The sequence below is a fragment of the Oncorhynchus tshawytscha genome, linkage group LG24 (genome assembly GCF_018296145.1).
Source record: "Oncorhynchus tshawytscha isolate Ot180627B linkage group LG24, Otsh_v2.0, whole genome shotgun sequence".
Taxonomy (NCBI): Eukaryota; Metazoa; Chordata; class Actinopteri; order Salmoniformes; family Salmonidae; genus Oncorhynchus; species Oncorhynchus tshawytscha.
In genome coordinates this window covers 28,367,311-28,383,934 of record NC_056452.1, presented here as the reverse complement: position 1 = coordinate 28,383,934, position 16,624 = coordinate 28,367,311, and the positions used below count along the sequence as shown (strand labels likewise).

Sequence of the window (16,624 nt, the reverse complement as noted above, 5' to 3'; positions counted from 1 at the left end):
TCACCATTAATACAGTATGGTCTGCAGGTCACCATTAATACAGTATGGTCTGCAGGTCACCATTAATACAGTATGGGCTGCAGGTCACCATTAAAACAGTATGGGCTGCAGGTCACCATTAAAACAGTATGGTCTGCAGGTCACCATTAATACAGTATGGGCTGCAGGTCACCATTAAAACAGTATGGTCTGCAGGTCACCATAAATACAGTATGGTCTGCAGGTCACCATTAATACAGTATGGTCTGCAGGTCACCATTAATACAGTATGGGCTGCAGGTCACCATTAAAACAGTATGGTCTGCAGGTCACCATAAATACAGTATGGTCTGCAGGTCACCATTAATACAGTATGGTCTGCAGGTCACCATTAATACATTATGGGCTGCAGGTCACCATTAATACAGTTTGGTCTGCAGGTCATCATTAATACAGTATGGGCTGCAGGTCACCATTAATACAGTATGGGCTAAAGGCTATTTCTGGGAATGTTCCTGATTTCTGGTAAAACTGGGAAATTTGGTAACTTTTCTAGATTTTTGCAGCCCTATCTTACTCCTTATTAACAGAGCTGTATCATAAAGACAACCAATCAGAGAATCTCTACCATGTCAATCAACCAATCACAGAGGCTTTACCATCAATATCTGACATGAACATCCTGACATATAAATGTAACTAACCTGATTTGCACAGGTGCACGTCTTCTCAGTGTGAAAGAGAGCATTCACACGGTAGTAACTTCTCTATCGAAGGGCAACAGAGGTTAGTCATGGTTAGACTAAGGTGCAGTATGTCTGGGAGGTTAGATGCAGATACCTGGGTTTACATCCTTCATCTCATAGTGCTAACACCCTAACAAGCCCTAACTCACTAACCTAACAAGGAATCAGGTTTGGGGTCAATACCATTTCAGCCCTAACTCACTAACCTAACAAGGAATCAGGTTTGGGGTCAATACCATTTCAGCCCTAACTCACTAACCTAACAAGGAATCAGGTTTGGGGTCAATACCATTTCAGCCCTAACTCACTAACCTAACAAGGAATCAGGTTTGGGGTCAATATCATTTCAGCCCTAACTCACTAACCTAGCAAGGAATCAGGCTTGGGGTCAGTACCATTTCAGCCATAACTCACTAACTTAACAAGGAATCAGGCTTGGGGTCAGTACCATTTCAGCCCTAACTCACTAACTTAACAAGGAATCAGAATTGGGGTCAGTACCATTTCAGCCCTAACTCACTAACTTAACAAGGAATCAAGCTTGGGGTCAATACCATTTCAGCCCTAACTCACTAACTTAACAAGGAATCAGGCTTGGGATCAATACCATTTCAGCCCTAACTCACTAACTTAACAAGGAATCAGACTTGGGGTCAATACCATTTCAGCCCTAACTCACTAACTTAACAAGGAATCAGGTTTGGGGTCAATACCATTTCAGCCCTAACACACTAACTTAACAAAGCATCAGGCTTGGGGTCAGTACCATTTCAGCCCTAACTCACTAACTTAACAAGGAATCAGGCTTGGGGTCAATACCATTTCAGCCCTAACTCACTAACCTAACAAGGAATCAGGCTTGGGGTCAGTACCATTTCAGCCCTAACACACTCCAAACCCTGCAAGGCATTAACATTCATCTGCACCCTAGTCTATGCCATCAATGTGAATCATGCCAGTAAAATACTTTACTCCTGATAGACACCCCATTACTGTAGTTCTAGTTAACATAATATTCCTTAACTAAACTAGTTACATCAACATAATGTTCCTGTTCCTTAACTAAACTAGTTACATCAACATAATATTCCTGTTCCTTAACTAAACTAGTTACATCAACATAATATTCCTGTTCCTTAACTAAACTAGTTACATCAACATAATGTTCCTTAACTAAACTGGTGATGTTACATCTCATTTTTTGAAATGTATTGTCATTTTAATCCAACAACATGTGAGTATTAAGCCTTTTAAGGTTTGATGCAGTCTTGTTATAGACAGATGATGTTGCTGAAAGTCTTTTTCTAAATTCCCCAGGTAATGTGAACAACATGTATCTGAAGCTGAACGTAAACAAACTATATAAGGGAGATAATAATAATTGAAAAACATACCTTCCCCACGAAGTTGTTAGTAATAACATATATAATATTATGTATGTATTGATTAAGTATTGATTTGATTGGTTGATTAAGTCTCTGCCAGGGATGACATGTTGTGTTCAGTGACTCCTGATCGTCCCGTCTCTCTCTTCTTCCCATTTCAGGAACACTTTCAGAGTCAAGAGGTCCCCAAAGAGGTCGGCCATGTCTGATCCATCATCACAAGTGAGTCAGTCCTCTCTTACACTCATGTGTGCACGCACGCACACACACACAGCTCCTCACCTCCTCACGTCCTCACTTCCTCACCTCCACCTCTCCTCACCACTACACTTCCTCACCTCCTCAAACCCTTACGTCCACACCTCCTCAAATCCTCACGTCCACACCTCCTCACCTCCTCAAATCCTCACGTCCACACCTCCTCACCTCCTCAAATCCTCACCTCCTCACCTCCTCAACCTCCTCACCTCCTCACCTCCTCAGCTCCTCTTCACGTCTTCACATCCTCACTTCCTTACCTCCTCACCTCCTCACTTCCTCACCCTCCTCACTTCTTCACCTCCTCACTTCCTTACCTCCCCACCTCCTCACTTCCTCAACCTCCCCACCTCCTCACCTCCTCACTTTTTCACCCTCCTCACTTCCTCACCTCCTCATGTCTTCACTTCCTCACTTCCTCACCTCCACACCTCCTCACCTCCTCACTTCCTCACCCCCTCCTTCATCCGCTCCAGGAGCCCACCCCAGTAGATGAAGCCCAGCCTCCTATTCCCCCGCTACAGGACGACCACGCCACAGACGAGGAGAAGCTGGCCTCTTCCTCCAATCACAAAGAGAAGCTTGCTTCCTCAGCCAATCACAAATGGGCATCCATGGAGGCGGAGCCCCAGGAGGACTTCCCGCAGCCATCTGACCTCACAGCCTTCGTCAACGAGAACAATCGAGGTGAGTGTGTGTGTGTGTGTGTGTGTGTTTAAAAATAAATCAATTAGTCATCAATTAGTTCAAGAGTTAATGTCTCCATGTACAGGATGATATGTCATCCATACGTGTGCTCCCCCAGTTATTGATTTCTAATTGGCAGCGAGCCCATGCAGCTAGCTATCCAGCCCTTTACTAAACCCTGACCCCTAGAAGGGTAGAGGAGAGCCACACTACCCAGAGGCTGTGTCTGCCTGACTGGGTTTAAACTGGGTCATGTTGTCATACAGATAGACAGACAGACTGTCCCACCAGTCCAGTCCAGTCTAGAGTATCTGATGTTCTCTTTCATTTTTCTCTCTTCTCCCTCCTCTCTTCTCTCCTTTTTGTCTCTAACCATCTCTCTTCTCCCTCCTCTCTTCTGTCTTTCTGTCTCTAACCATCTCTCTTCTCCCTCCTCTCTTCTCTCTTTCTTTCTCTAACCATCTCTCTTTCTGTCTCTCTTTCGTTCTCTCGTACTTGTGTCTCTAAATCTGTCTGTTCTATTGTCTCCCTCAGTGCCAGACTATGAGATTGAGTACATGGAGAAGATCGGCCCCCCTTCGCCGGTGAGTATATATCCACAATCTGTGCTGTCAGTCAGATAAGAAGGGGTAAGAAGATAGAACTGAAACCAGCTCATATTATCATCCTGATCTATGAAGATTTAATACTGGTTAATTAGGTCTATATGTTTGCTCGTGAAACTGACTATCCTTGAGACTTACTGTCCTTGAGACTGAGACTGCCTGTCCTTGAGACTGAGACTGCCTGTCCTTGAGACTGAGACTGCCTGTCCTTGAGACTGAGACTGAGACTGTCCTTGAGACTGAGACTGCCTGTCCTTGATACTGAGACTGACTGTTCTTGAGATTGACTGTTCTTGATACTGAGACTGACTGTTCTTGAGACTGACTGTCCTTCAGACTGCCTGTTCTTGAGACTGACTGTCCTTGCGACTGAGACTGACTGTCCTTGAGACTGAGACTGACTGTTCTTGAGACTGACTGTCCTTGAGACTGAGACTGACTGTCCTTGATACTGAGACTGACTGTTCTTGAGACTGACTGTCCTTGAGACTGAGCCTAACTGTTCTTGAGACTGACTATCCTTGAGACTGAGAATGACTGTCCTTGAGACTGAGACTGACTGTTCTTGAGACTGACTATCCTTGAGACTGACTGTCCTTGAGACTGAGACTGACTGTTCTTGAGACTGACTATCCTTGAGACTGACTGTTCTTGAGACTGACTATCCTTGAGACTGACTATCCTTGAGACTGACTATCCTTGAGACTTACTGTCCTTGAGACTGACTATCCTTGAGACTGAGACTGACTGTTCTTGAGACTGACTATCCTTGAGACTGACTGTTCTTGAGACTACCTATCCTTGAGACTTACTGTCCTTGAGACTTACTGTCGTTGAGACTGACTATCCTTGAGACTGACTATCCTTGCATACTTTAGTTTCTTCTGATCATCGAAGAATACGTGTGTGTTTGTGTATCTGACATGGTTGAACTCTTGCTGTATGTTTATCTGCCTCTCTGTCTCTCTCTCTATATATAGACTCTGTTTGTGAAGAAACCTTCAACTCTCTACCTGAAGCTGGACTCTGTGACAGACAGCCTCACCAAGCCTAACCAAGGATCAGAACTCAACTCTCCCTGCACAGGGTACAACACACTGGGGTACAACACCCTGGGGTACAACACCCTGGGGTACAACACACTGGGATACAACACACTGGGGTACAATACACTGGGGTACACACACACACACACACACACACACACACACACACACACACACACACACACACACACACACACACACACACAGTGGAGGCTCCTCAGAGGAGGAAGGGGAGGAACGTTCTACTCAGTGAATTTCAGAAAAAGAAAAATAGTGAAAAAGTTATCCTTGTTATGTAAAATTATAATAAATATATTCACGTCACCAAATAACTGACTAAAATAATGTAGCTAATTTAGCCTACTCAACAACCTGACTCAAACAGAGAGGAATGCTATTTATATTAGCTAGCTGGCTAAGGCTATCCAACACTGCAACTCTTCCAAGTCTTGGTAAGTTTTTTTTATTTATTGCCACTGGGGCCCGCCGGTGTAACTGCTAAACTGCTTGCTGTACTGCTTGATTGTAGCAGGTTTACTAATGCGTTCGTTCTAGTCACTATGTTGACTATGACCTTAGCTAATATGGTGACAACAATGTAGGCTGTGTGGAGCAGTTTGCGGTTATGATACGAAGGTTTGGCTTGGAGAGTTTTTTTTCCGCCTGGTCACAGACTGCTGTTGTGTTGTCTGTCATAGTTGAAGTGTACCTATGATGAAAATTACAGGCCTCTCAACTTTTTAAGTGGGAGAACTTGCACAATTGGTGGCTGACTAAATACTTTTTTACCCCACTGTATCTGTATCTGTTGTTCCATGTAGTGAATCTGTTACTCAATGTGTTTTTTATGGCCTAATAGTTCCCCCCAAAAAATGTCCTACAAATTTCTATTTTGTATTTTTTTTTGATACTTCAAGGGGTCTTAAAATTGTAAATCAAATAGCTAAATGATGCTTGGTATTAATAAAACAATTCCATATAGCTTAGTATAACCCCTCCTCCTTAGTATAACCCCTCCTCCTTAGTATAACCCCTCCTCCTTAGTATAACCCCTCCTCCTTAGTATAACCCCTCCTTCTTAGTATAACCCCTCCTCCTTAGTATAACCCCTCCTTCTTAGTATAACCCCTCCTAGTATAACCCCTCCTCCTTCCTCCTTAGTATAACCCCTTCTTAGTGTAACCCCTCCTCCTAGTATAACCCCTCCTCCTTAATATAACCCCTCCTCCTTAGTATAACCCCTCCTCCTTAGTATAACCCCTCCTCCTTAGTATAACCCCTCCTCCTTAGTATAACCCCTCCTCCTTAGTATAACCCCTCCTTCTTAGTATAACCCCTCCTCCTTAGTATAACCCCTCCTCCTTAATATAACCCCTCCTCCTTAGTATAACCCCTCCTCCTTAGTATAACCCCTCCTCCTTAGTATAACCCCTCCTCCTTAGTATAACCCCTCCTTCTTAGTATAACCCCTCCTCCTTAGTATAACCCCTCCTCCTTAGTATAACCCCTCCTTCTTAGTATAACCCCTCCTCCTTAGTATAACCCCTCCTCCTTAGTATAACCCCTCCTCCTTAGTATAACCCCTCCTCCTTAGTATAACCCCTCCTTCTTGTTATAACCCCTCCTCCTTAGTATAACCCCTCCTCCTTAGTATAACCCCTCCTTCTTAGTATAACCCTCCTCCTTAGTATAACCCCTACTCCTTAGTATAACCCCTCCTCCTTAGTATAACCCCTCCTTCTTATTATAACCCCTCCTCCTTAGTATAACCCCTCCTTAGTATAACCCCTCCTCCTTAGTATAACCCCTCCTTAGTATAACCCCTCCTTAGTATAACCCCTCCTCCTTAGTATAACCCCTCCTCCTTAGTATAACCCCTCCTCCTTAGTATAACCCCTCCTCCTTAGTATAACCCCTCCTAGTATAACCCCTCCTCCTTCCTTAGTATAACCCCTCCTCCTTAGTATAACCCCTCCTCCCCCTCCTCCTAGTATAACCCCTCCTCCTTAGTATAACCCCTCCTCCTTAGTATAACCCCTCCTCCTTAGTATAACCCCTCCTCCTTAGTATAACCCCTCCTCCTTATATAACCCCTCCTCCTTAGTATAACCCCTCCTTAGTATAACCCCTCCTCCTTAGTATAACCCCTGCTCCTTAGTATAACCCCTCCTCCTTAGTATAACCCCTCCTCCTTAGTATAACCCCTCCTCCTTAGTATAACCCCTCCTCCTTAGTATAACCCCTCCTCCTTAGTATAACCCCTCCTCCTTAGTATAACCCCTCCTCCGCCGGCTTAGCCACTTAATTAAACAGAAGCAAACGGAAACAAAACGAGGAGGGAACTACCTGATTTTTGGTCCAGTAAGAATCTCGTTTTAGTTGCAAAACAGAATGTTAGCCGTAGTAATTACACCCCAGATTAGCTAGATGCAGGCAAGAGTGTACAAGTCTCTCAACCTGAGTGCACCTACGTTGTAAACGTTCATTTGTAGGTTGTAGCAACCTCATGATGGATAAAGGGAAAATTAGAGTATCGTGTAGTAGCCTAAACCTATTGATGTTACATTGAACTGGGTGAATGGAATATGAATGACAGTTATCCAATATGCTGTAATAGAAATAAGGCCACATCTCATTTAAATAAATAAAAATATTGTCCTCTCTCATCTTGAAAGGCAATAAATGACACGCGCGCACACACACACACACTCACACACACACCCTCTAGTCTAGTCACATATAGTTATCAACGTGAGCAGTAATAATTATAACAAATAGGACTAAATCAATTCACTCTCTCTCACATGCAGACAGATTGAGTTTCCAGTCCCTTTCTCTGAATCAAAGAGGTGTAGGGGGCCTTTGTCAACTTCCACAGCGCCCAGGGAACAGTGGGTTAACTGCCTTACTCAGGGGCAGAACAACACATTTTTACCTTGTCAGCTCAGGGATTCCATCCAGCAACCTTTCGGTTACTAGTCCAACGCTCTAACCACTAGGCTACCTGCCGTCCCTACACTCTAACCACTAGACTACCTGCCGTCCCTACACTCTAACCACTAGGCTACCTGCTGTCCCTACACTCTAACCACTAGGCTACCTGCCGTCCCTACACTCTAACCACTAGGCTACCTGCCGTCCCTACACTCTAACCACTAGGCTACCTGCCGTCCCTACACTCTAACCACTAGGCTACCTGCCATCCCTACACTCTATCCACTAGGCTACCTGCTGGCCCCTACACTCTAACCACTAGGATACCTGCCGCCCCTACACTCTAACCACTAGGCTACCTGCCGCCCATCCCTCTAACCACTAGGCTACCTGCCGCCCATCACTCTAACCACTAGGTTACCTGCCGTCCCTACACTCTAACCACTAGGCTACCTGCCGTCCCTACACTCTAACCACTAGGCTACCTGCCGTCCCTACACTCTCACCACTAGGCTACCTGCCGTCCCTACACTCTAACCACTAGGCTACCTGCCGCCCTACACTCTAACCACTAGGCTACCTGCCGCCCTACACTCTAACCACTGGGTTACCTGCTGTCCCTACACTCTAACCACTAGGTTACCTGCCGTCCTACACTCTAACCACTAGGCTACCTGCCGTCCCTACACTCTAACCACTAGGCTACCTGCCGTCCCTACACTCTAACCACTAGGCTACCTGCCGTCCCTACACTCTAACCACTAGGCTACCTGCTGGCCCTACACTCTAACCACTAGGCTACCTGCCGCCCCTACACTCTAACCACTAGGCTACCTGCCGCCCATCCTCTAACCACTAGGCTACCTGCCGCCCTACACTCTAACCACTAGGCTACCTGCCGGCCCTACACTCTAACCACTAGGTTACCTGCCGTCCCTACACTCTAACCACTAGGCTACCTGCCGTCCCTACACTCTAACCACTAGACTACCTGCCGTCCCTACACTCTAACCACTAGGCTACCTGCCGTCCCTACACTCTAACCACTAGGCTACCTGCCGTCCCTACACTCTAACCACTAGGCTACCTGCCGCCCCTACACTCTAACCACTAGGCTACCTGCCGTCCCTACACTCTAACCACTAGGCTACCTGCCGCCCCTACACTCTAACCACTAGGCTACCTGCCGTCCCCACACTCTAACCACTAGTCTACCTGCCGTCCCTACACTCTAACCACTAGGCTTTCTGCCGCCCTACACTCTAACCACTAGGCTACCTGCCACCCCTACACTCTAACCACTAGGCTACCTACCGTCCCTACACTCTAACCATTAGGCTACCTGCTGTCACTACACTCTAACCACTAGGCTACCTGCCGTCTGTACACTCTAACCACTAGGCTACCTGCCGCCCTACACTCTAACCACTAGGCTACCTGCCGCCCCTACACTCTAACCACTAGGCTACCTGCCGTCCCTACACTCTAACCACTAGGCTACCTGCCGTCCCTACACTCTAACCACTAGACTACCTGCCGTCCCTACACTCTAACCACTAGGCTACCTGCCGTCCCTACACTCTAACCACTAGGCTACCTGCCGTCCCTACACTCCTGCACTCTAACCACTAGGCTACCTGCCGTCCCTACACTCTAACCACTAGGCTACCTGCCGTCCGTACACTCTAACCACTAGGCTACCTGCCGCCCTACACTCTAACCACTAGGCTACCTGCCGCCCTACACTCTAACCACTAGGCTACCTGCCGTCCCTACACTCTAACCACTAGGCTACCTGCCGCCCTACACTCTAACCATTAGGCTACCTGCCGTCCCTACACTCTAACCACTAGACTACCTGCCGTCCCTACACTCTAACCACTAGGCTACCTGCCGTCCCTACACTCTAACCACTAGGCTACCTGCCGCCCTACACTCTAACCACTAGGCTACCTGCCGTCCCTACACTCTAACCACTAGGCTACCTGCCGTCCCTACACTCTAACCACTAGGCTACCTGCCGTCCCTACACTCTAACCACTAGGCTACCTGCCGTCCCTACACTCTAACCACTAGACTACCTGCCGTCCGTACACTCTAACCACTAGGCTACCTGCCGCCCCTACACTCTAACCACTAGGCTACCTGCCGCCCTACACTCTAACCACTAGGCTACCTGCCGTCCCTACACTCTAACCACTAGGCTACCTGCCGTCCCTACACTCTAACCACTAGGCTACCTGCCGTCCCTACACTCTAACCACTAGGCTACCTGCCGTCCCTACACTCTAACCACTAGGCTACCTGCCGTCCCTACACTCTAACCACTAGGCTACCTGCCGTCCCTACACTCTAACCACTAGGCTACCTGCCTCCACTACACTCTAACCACTAGGCTACCTGCCTCCACTACACTCTAACCACTAGGCTACCTGCCGTCCCTACACTCTAACCACTAGGCTACCTGCCGTCCCTACACTCTAACCTCTAGACTACCTGCCGTCCCTACACTCTAACCACTAGGCTACCAGCCGCCCCTACACTCTAACCACTAGGCTACCTGCCGCCCCTACACTCTAACCACTAGGCTACCTGCCGTCCCTACACTCTAACCACTAGGCTACCTGCCGACCCTACACTCTAACCACTAGGCTACCTGCCGACCCTACACTCTAACCACTAGGCTACCTGCCGCCCTACACTCTAACCACTAGGCTACCTGCCGCCCCTACACTCTAACCACTAGGCTACCTGCCGACCCTACACTCTAACCACTAGACTACCTGCCGTCCCCTACACTCTAACCACTAGGCTACCTGCCGCCCCTACACTCTAACCACTAGGCTACCTGCCGCCCCTACACTCTAACCACTAGGCTACCTGCCGCCCTACACTCTAACCACTAGGCTACCTGCCGACCCTACACTCTAACCACTAGGCTACCTGCCGTCCCTACACTCTAACCACTAGACTACCTGCCGACCCTACACTCTAACCACTAGGCTACCTGCCATCCCTACACTCTAACCACTAGGCTACCTGCCGACCCTACACTCTAACCACTAGACTACCTGCCGTCCTACACTCTAACCACTAGGCTACCTGCCATCCCTACACTCTAACCACTAGGCTACCTGCCGTCCCTCCACTCTAACCACTAGGCTACCTGCCGTCCCTACACTCTAACCACTAGGCTACCTGCCGTCCCTACACTCTAACCACTAGACGACCTGCCGTCCCTACACTCTAACCACTAGGCTACCTGCCGTCCCTACACTCTAACCACTAGGCTACCTGCCGCCCCTACACTCTAACCACTAGGCTACCTGCCATCCCTACACTCTAACCACTAGGCTACCTGCCATCCCTACACTCTAACCACTAGGCTACCTGCCGTCCCTACACTCTAACCACTAGGCTACCCTGCCACCCTACACTCTAACCACTAGGCTACCTGCCATCCCTACACTCTAACCACTAGGCTACCTGCCGTCCCTCCACTCTAACCACTAGGCTACCTGCCATCCCTACACTCTAACCACTAGGCTACCTGCCGTCCCTACACTCTAACCACTAGGCTACCTGCCGTCCCTACACTCTAACCACTAGGCTACCTGCCGTCCCTACACTCTAACCACTAGGCTACCTGCTGTTCCTCACTACCGCTTTCAGTTGTTATTGTACTTGACAATTTACCACATAACAAACACATTATCCATAAGCGCACACCAATATACCCAGATATATTCTCTATAATTTTCCTTTTTCCTCCTCTCTCTCTCTCTCTCTCTCTCTCTCTCTCTCTCTCTCTCTCTCTCTCCCCCTCCAAGTAGGAGTTTTGAGGAGATAGAGGCCCAGATCACAGCCCAGATGAAGACTCCTGTGCTGGGCTCCAGACCTGGTCCAGAAGGGTCTCGACCCGGTCTTGAGGGGTCCACTGGAGAGAAAGAGAAGACCAGGAAGAGAGAGAGCCAGTCACTCAGCCGGACACAGAGCACAGACATTGAGCATGGTGCGGTGAGTAGAACAGCACTGAACTGCCTGGCTGTCAATCTACCTCACTAAAGCAAAACAAAATCCAGAAGAAAATGTATCATTGCATTTACAGTATGTTTCTCATCATCTTTCATCTGCATGTGACAGTTATTTGCATCAGGCTCCTCTCGGGATACAATGTTACGTCAGATATTCTTTCCCGGGTTTACTATGCCGAGGCCTCTCTTAATCCATACAACTGGCTGTCTGTGTTATTGTCATGTGGTCAGGTAGACACTAGAGGGCGACAATGACAACCCTAAATACTGTACGGTATAGCCAAGGGTGTAGACGCAGAAGTTGATGCTCAATAGGTACATTAACCTCATCAGCTACTCTGAAAGCCCTGTCATAAGTTAGCTACCATAAAGTAACTACCATAAGGTAACTACCAGAAGGTAACTACCATAAAGTAACTACAATAAAGTAACTACAATAAAGTAACTACTAGAAGGTAACTACCATAAAGTAACTACTAGAAGGTAACTACCATAAAGTAACTACAATAATGTAACTACAATAATGTAACTACCAGAAGGTAACTACCATAAAGTAACTACAATAAAGTAACTACAATAAAGTAACTACTAGAAGGTAACTACCATAAAGTAACTACAATAATGTAACTACCAGAAGGTAACTACCATGAAGTAACTACCATGAAGTAACTACCATAAACTAACTACCATAAGGTAATTACCATAAGGTAACTACCATAAAGTAACTACCATAAAGTAACTACCATAAAGTAACTACTAGAAGATAACTACCATAAACTAACTACCAGAAGGTAACTACCATAAAGTAACTACCATAAACTAACTACCACAAAGTAACTACCATAAACTAACTACCAGAAGGTAACTACCATATAGAAGGTAACTACCATAAGGTAGCTACCATAAACTAACTACCATAAGCAGCCAGCTACAAACAACACACCTCAGTCTCAGCTACCCAGCTCCCAACCTCCTGCTGACAATGCCCAATGCTTTGCTTCGCAATGCTGACCCCCTCCATGCTCCGCTCCTCGCCCCGCTCCTGGCCCTCCTCCTCCCCCTCCCTGCTGCCAACCTCTGTAGAAACCCACCCAGGGCTCTATGGAGGTCCAAGGTCCAGCCCCTGGCCCATCCCCAGACGTACCCTTCTTAGCCAGGCTGTCTGAGTGCCCTGACCCCCTAGCCTACCTGGAGGCTGTGGAGACTGACCTGGCAGAGACCAACCCCACTGCTTTCGCCCTCAAACTACAGGTGTGTTGATTAGAGTCAGACAGTGTGCTGTGCTCCCCTCCCTCGCGTGCCAACCTCCTTCCCGTTTGGATCCTCTCTATCCCTCGTAGTTATACTATTGATAAATCGTAGTTATATTATTGATAAATGAGATTGTCTGTGTTTACTCTAATGTGTATGTCTCCCGTTGTTTTCAACATGTTTTCTAGTCTGTCGTCTAGTCTGTCGTTTAGTCTGTTGTCTAGTCTGTCGTCTAGTCTGTTGTCTAGTCTGTTGTCTAGTCTATTGTCTAGTCTGCTGTCTAGTTTGTTATATAGTCTGTTGTCTAGTCTGTTGTCTAGTCTGTTGTCTAGTCTGTTGTCTAGTCTGTTGTCTAGTCTGTTATATAGTCTGTTATATAGTCTATTGTCTAGTCTGTTGTCTAGTCTGTTGTCTAGTCTGTTGTCAATCTAGTCTATTGTCTAGTCTATTGTCTAGTCTGTTGTCTAGTCTGTTGTCTAGTCTGTCGTCTAGTCTGTTGTCTAGCCAGTTGTCTAGTCTGTTGTCTAGTCTGTTATCTATCCAGTCTGTTGTCTAGTCTGTTGTCTAGTGTGTTGTCTAGTCAGTTGTCTACTCTGTTGTCTAGTCTGTTGTCTGTCTAGTCTGTTGTCCCGCCAGTTGTCTAGTCTGTTTAAAAATATGTTGTCTAGTCTGTCATCTAGTCTGTTGTCTAGTTTGTTGTCGATAAATTGTCTAGTCTGTTGTCTAGTCTTTTTTCTAATATGTTGTCTAGTCTGTTGTCTAGTCTGTAGTGTAGTCTGTTGTCTAGTCTGTTGTCTAGTCTGTTGTCTAGTTTGTAGTGTAGTCTGTTGTCTAGTCTGTTGTCTAGTCTGTTGTCTAGTCTGTTCTGTATTATGTTGTCTAGTCTGTTGTCTAGTCAGTTGTCCAGTCTGTTGTCTAGTCTGTTTTCTAATCTGTTGTTATTGATACATCGTCGAGTCATAAGGTGAGAGAGTGGGTACTGTAGTTGAGAGTGGGTACTGTAGGTGAGAGTGTGGGTACTGTAGGTGAGAGTGGGTACTGTAGGTGAGAGTGTGGGTACTGTAAGTGAGAGTGTGAGTACTGTAGGTGAGAGTGGGTACTGTAGGTGAGAGTGGGTACTGTGGGTACTGTAGGTGAGAGTGGGGTACTGTAGGTGAGAGTGGGTACTGTAGGTGAGAGTGTGGGTACTGTAGGTGAGAATGTACTGGGTGGGTACTGTAGGTGAGAGTGGGTACTGTAGGTGAGAGTGGGTACTGTGGGTGTGGTACTGTAGGTGAGTGGGTACTGTAGGTGAGAGTGGGTACTGTAGGTGTGGGTACTGTAGGTGAGAGTGGGTACTGTAGGTGAGAGTGGGTACTGTAGGTGAGTGTGGGAGTGGGTACTGTAGGTGAGAATGTGGGTACTGTAGGTGAGAGTGGGTACTGTAGGTGAGAGAGTGGGTACTGTAGGTGAGAGTGGGTACTGTAGGTGAGAGTGGTGGGTGACTGTAGGTGAGAGTGGGTACTGTAGGTGAGAGTGGGTACTGTAGGTGAGAGTGTGGGTGGGTACTGTAGGTGAGAATGTGGGTACTGTAGGTGAGAGTGGGTACTGTAGGTGAGAGAGTGGGTACTGTATGTGATAGTGGGTACTGTAGTTGAGGGTGTGGGTACTGTAGGTACTGTAGGTGAGAGAGTGGGTACTGTAGCTGAGGTGAGTGTGGGTACTGTAGGTGAGAACTGTAGGTGGGTACTGTAGGTGAGAGTGGGTACTGTGGTGAGAGTGGGTACTGTAGGTGAGAGTGGGTACTGTGGGTACTGGGTACTGTAGGTGAGAATGTGGGTACTGTAGGTGAGAGAGTGGGTACTGTAGGTGAGAATACTGTAGGTGAGGTGGGTACTGTAGAGAGAGTGGGTACTGTATGTGATAGTGGGTACTGTAGTTGAGGGTGTGAGTACTGTAGGTGAGAGAGTGGGTACTGTAGCTGAGAGTGTGGGTACTGTAGTTGAGTGTGGGTACTGTAGGTGAGAGTGGGTACTGTAGGTGAGAATGTGGGTACTGTAGGTGAGAATGTGGGTACTGTAGCTGAGAGTGTGGGTACTGTAGGTGAGAATGTGGGTACTGTTGGTGAGTGTGGGAGAAGTACTGTAGGTGAGAATGTGGGTACTGTAGGTGAGAGTGGGTACTGTAGGTGAGAATGTGGGTACTGTAGGTGAGAGTGGGTACTGTAGGTGAGAGTGGGTACTGTAGGTGAGAGTGTGGGTGACTGTGGGTACTGTAGGTGAGAGTGTGGTACTGTAGGTGAGAGTGGGTACTGTAGGTGAGTGGGTAGTGTGGGTACTGTGAGGTGAGACTGTGTGGGTGACTGTAGGTGAGAGTGGGTACTGTAGGTGAGAGTGGGTACTGTAGGTGAGAGTGGGTACTGTAGGTGAGAGTGGGTACTGTAGGTGAGAGTGTGGGTACTGTAGGTGAGAGTGGGTACTGTAGGTGAGAGTGGGTACTGTAGGTGAGAGTGGGTACTGTAGGTGAGACTGTGGGTACTGTAGGTGAGAGTGGGTACTGTAGGTGAGAGTGGGTACTGTACTGGTGAGAATGTGGGTACTGTAGGTGAGAGTGTGGGTACTGTAGGTGAGAGTGGGTACTGTAGGTGAGAGTGGGTACTGTGAGCTGAGGTGAGTGGGTACTGTAGGTGAGAGTGGGTACTGTAGGTGAGAGTGGGTACTGTAGGTGAGAGTGGGTACTGTAGCTGAGAGTGGGTACTGTAGCTGAGAGTGGGTACTGTAGGTGAGGTGGGTACTGTAGGTGGGGGTACTGTAGGTGAGAGTGGGTACTGTAGGTGAGAGTGGGTACTGTAGGTGAGAGTGGGTACTGTAGGTGAGAGTGGGTACTGTAGCTGAGAGTGGGTACTGTAGGTGAGACTGTATGAGAGTGGGTACTGTAGGTGAGAGTAGGTGAGTGGGTACTCTAAGTGAGAAGAGTGGGTACTGTAGTGGGTACTGTAGGTGAGAGTGGGTACTGTAGGTGAGAGTGTGGGTACTGTAGGTGAGAGAGTGGGTACTGTAGGTGAGAGAGTGGGTACTGTATGTGATAGTGGGTACTGTAGTTGAGGGTGTGAGTACTGTAGGTGAGAGAGTGGGTACTGTAGCTGAGAGTGTGGGTACTGTAGTTGAGTGTGGGTACTGTAGGTGAGAGAGTGGGTACTGTAGGTGAGAGTGGGTACTGTAGGTGAGAATGTGGGTACTGTAGGTGAGAATGTGGGTACTGTAGCTGAGAGTGTGGGTACTGTAGGTGAGAATGTGGGTACTGTAGCTGAGAGTGTGGGTACTGTAGGTGAGAATGTGGGTACTGTTGGTGAGTGTGGGTACTGTAGGTGAGAATGTGGGTACTGTAGGTGAGAATGTGGGTACTGTAGGTGAGAATGTGGGTACTGTAGGTGAGAGTGTGGGTACTGTAGGTGAGAATGTGGGTACTATAGGTGAGAGTGTGGGTACTATAGGTGAGATTGTGGGTACTATAAGTGAGAAGCAAGTAGCCTAGGTGTGTGTAACTCAACCTCTGGTTCTGTATGTCTCCCCCCTGCCCCTTTCCTCCACCCTCCCGCAACCCCCACCTCCCACCTCCTCCCACCCCCCTTCCTCTCTCTTCCTCCCTCCCTCTCCCTCTACCCCTCTCCTCCACCCCTTCCTCTCTCTTCCTCCCTCCCTCTCCCTCTACCCCTCTCCT

At 47.7% G+C, this 16,624-nt stretch overlaps 1 protein-coding gene across 8 annotated transcripts in view; it reads left to right on the top strand.

Annotated features, from left to right (window-relative positions):
* The window catches only part of tacc2 (transforming, acidic coiled-coil containing protein 2), a 77,138-nt gene that overhangs the window by 31,988 nt on the left and 28,526 nt on the right, over positions 1 to 16,624 (top strand). For 4 of the 8 annotated variants that reach the window (XM_042305624.1, XM_042305623.1, XM_042305618.1 and 1 more), the window contains exons 5-10: positions 2,272 to 2,332; positions 2,845 to 3,055; positions 3,590 to 3,639; positions 4,641 to 4,792; positions 11,474 to 11,657; positions 12,758 to 12,925. In XM_042305624.1, coding sequence (XP_042161558.1) covers positions 2,272 to 2,332; positions 2,845 to 3,055; positions 3,590 to 3,639; positions 4,641 to 4,792; positions 11,474 to 11,657; positions 12,758 to 12,925 — 826 coding nt within the window. The remainder of the gene's footprint in view (positions 1 to 2,271; positions 2,333 to 2,844; positions 3,056 to 3,589; positions 3,640 to 4,640; positions 4,793 to 11,473; positions 11,658 to 12,757; positions 12,926 to 16,624) is intronic. The other 4 variants (XM_042305622.1, XM_042305620.1, XM_042305621.1 and 1 more) reach the window with 4 other exon arrangements.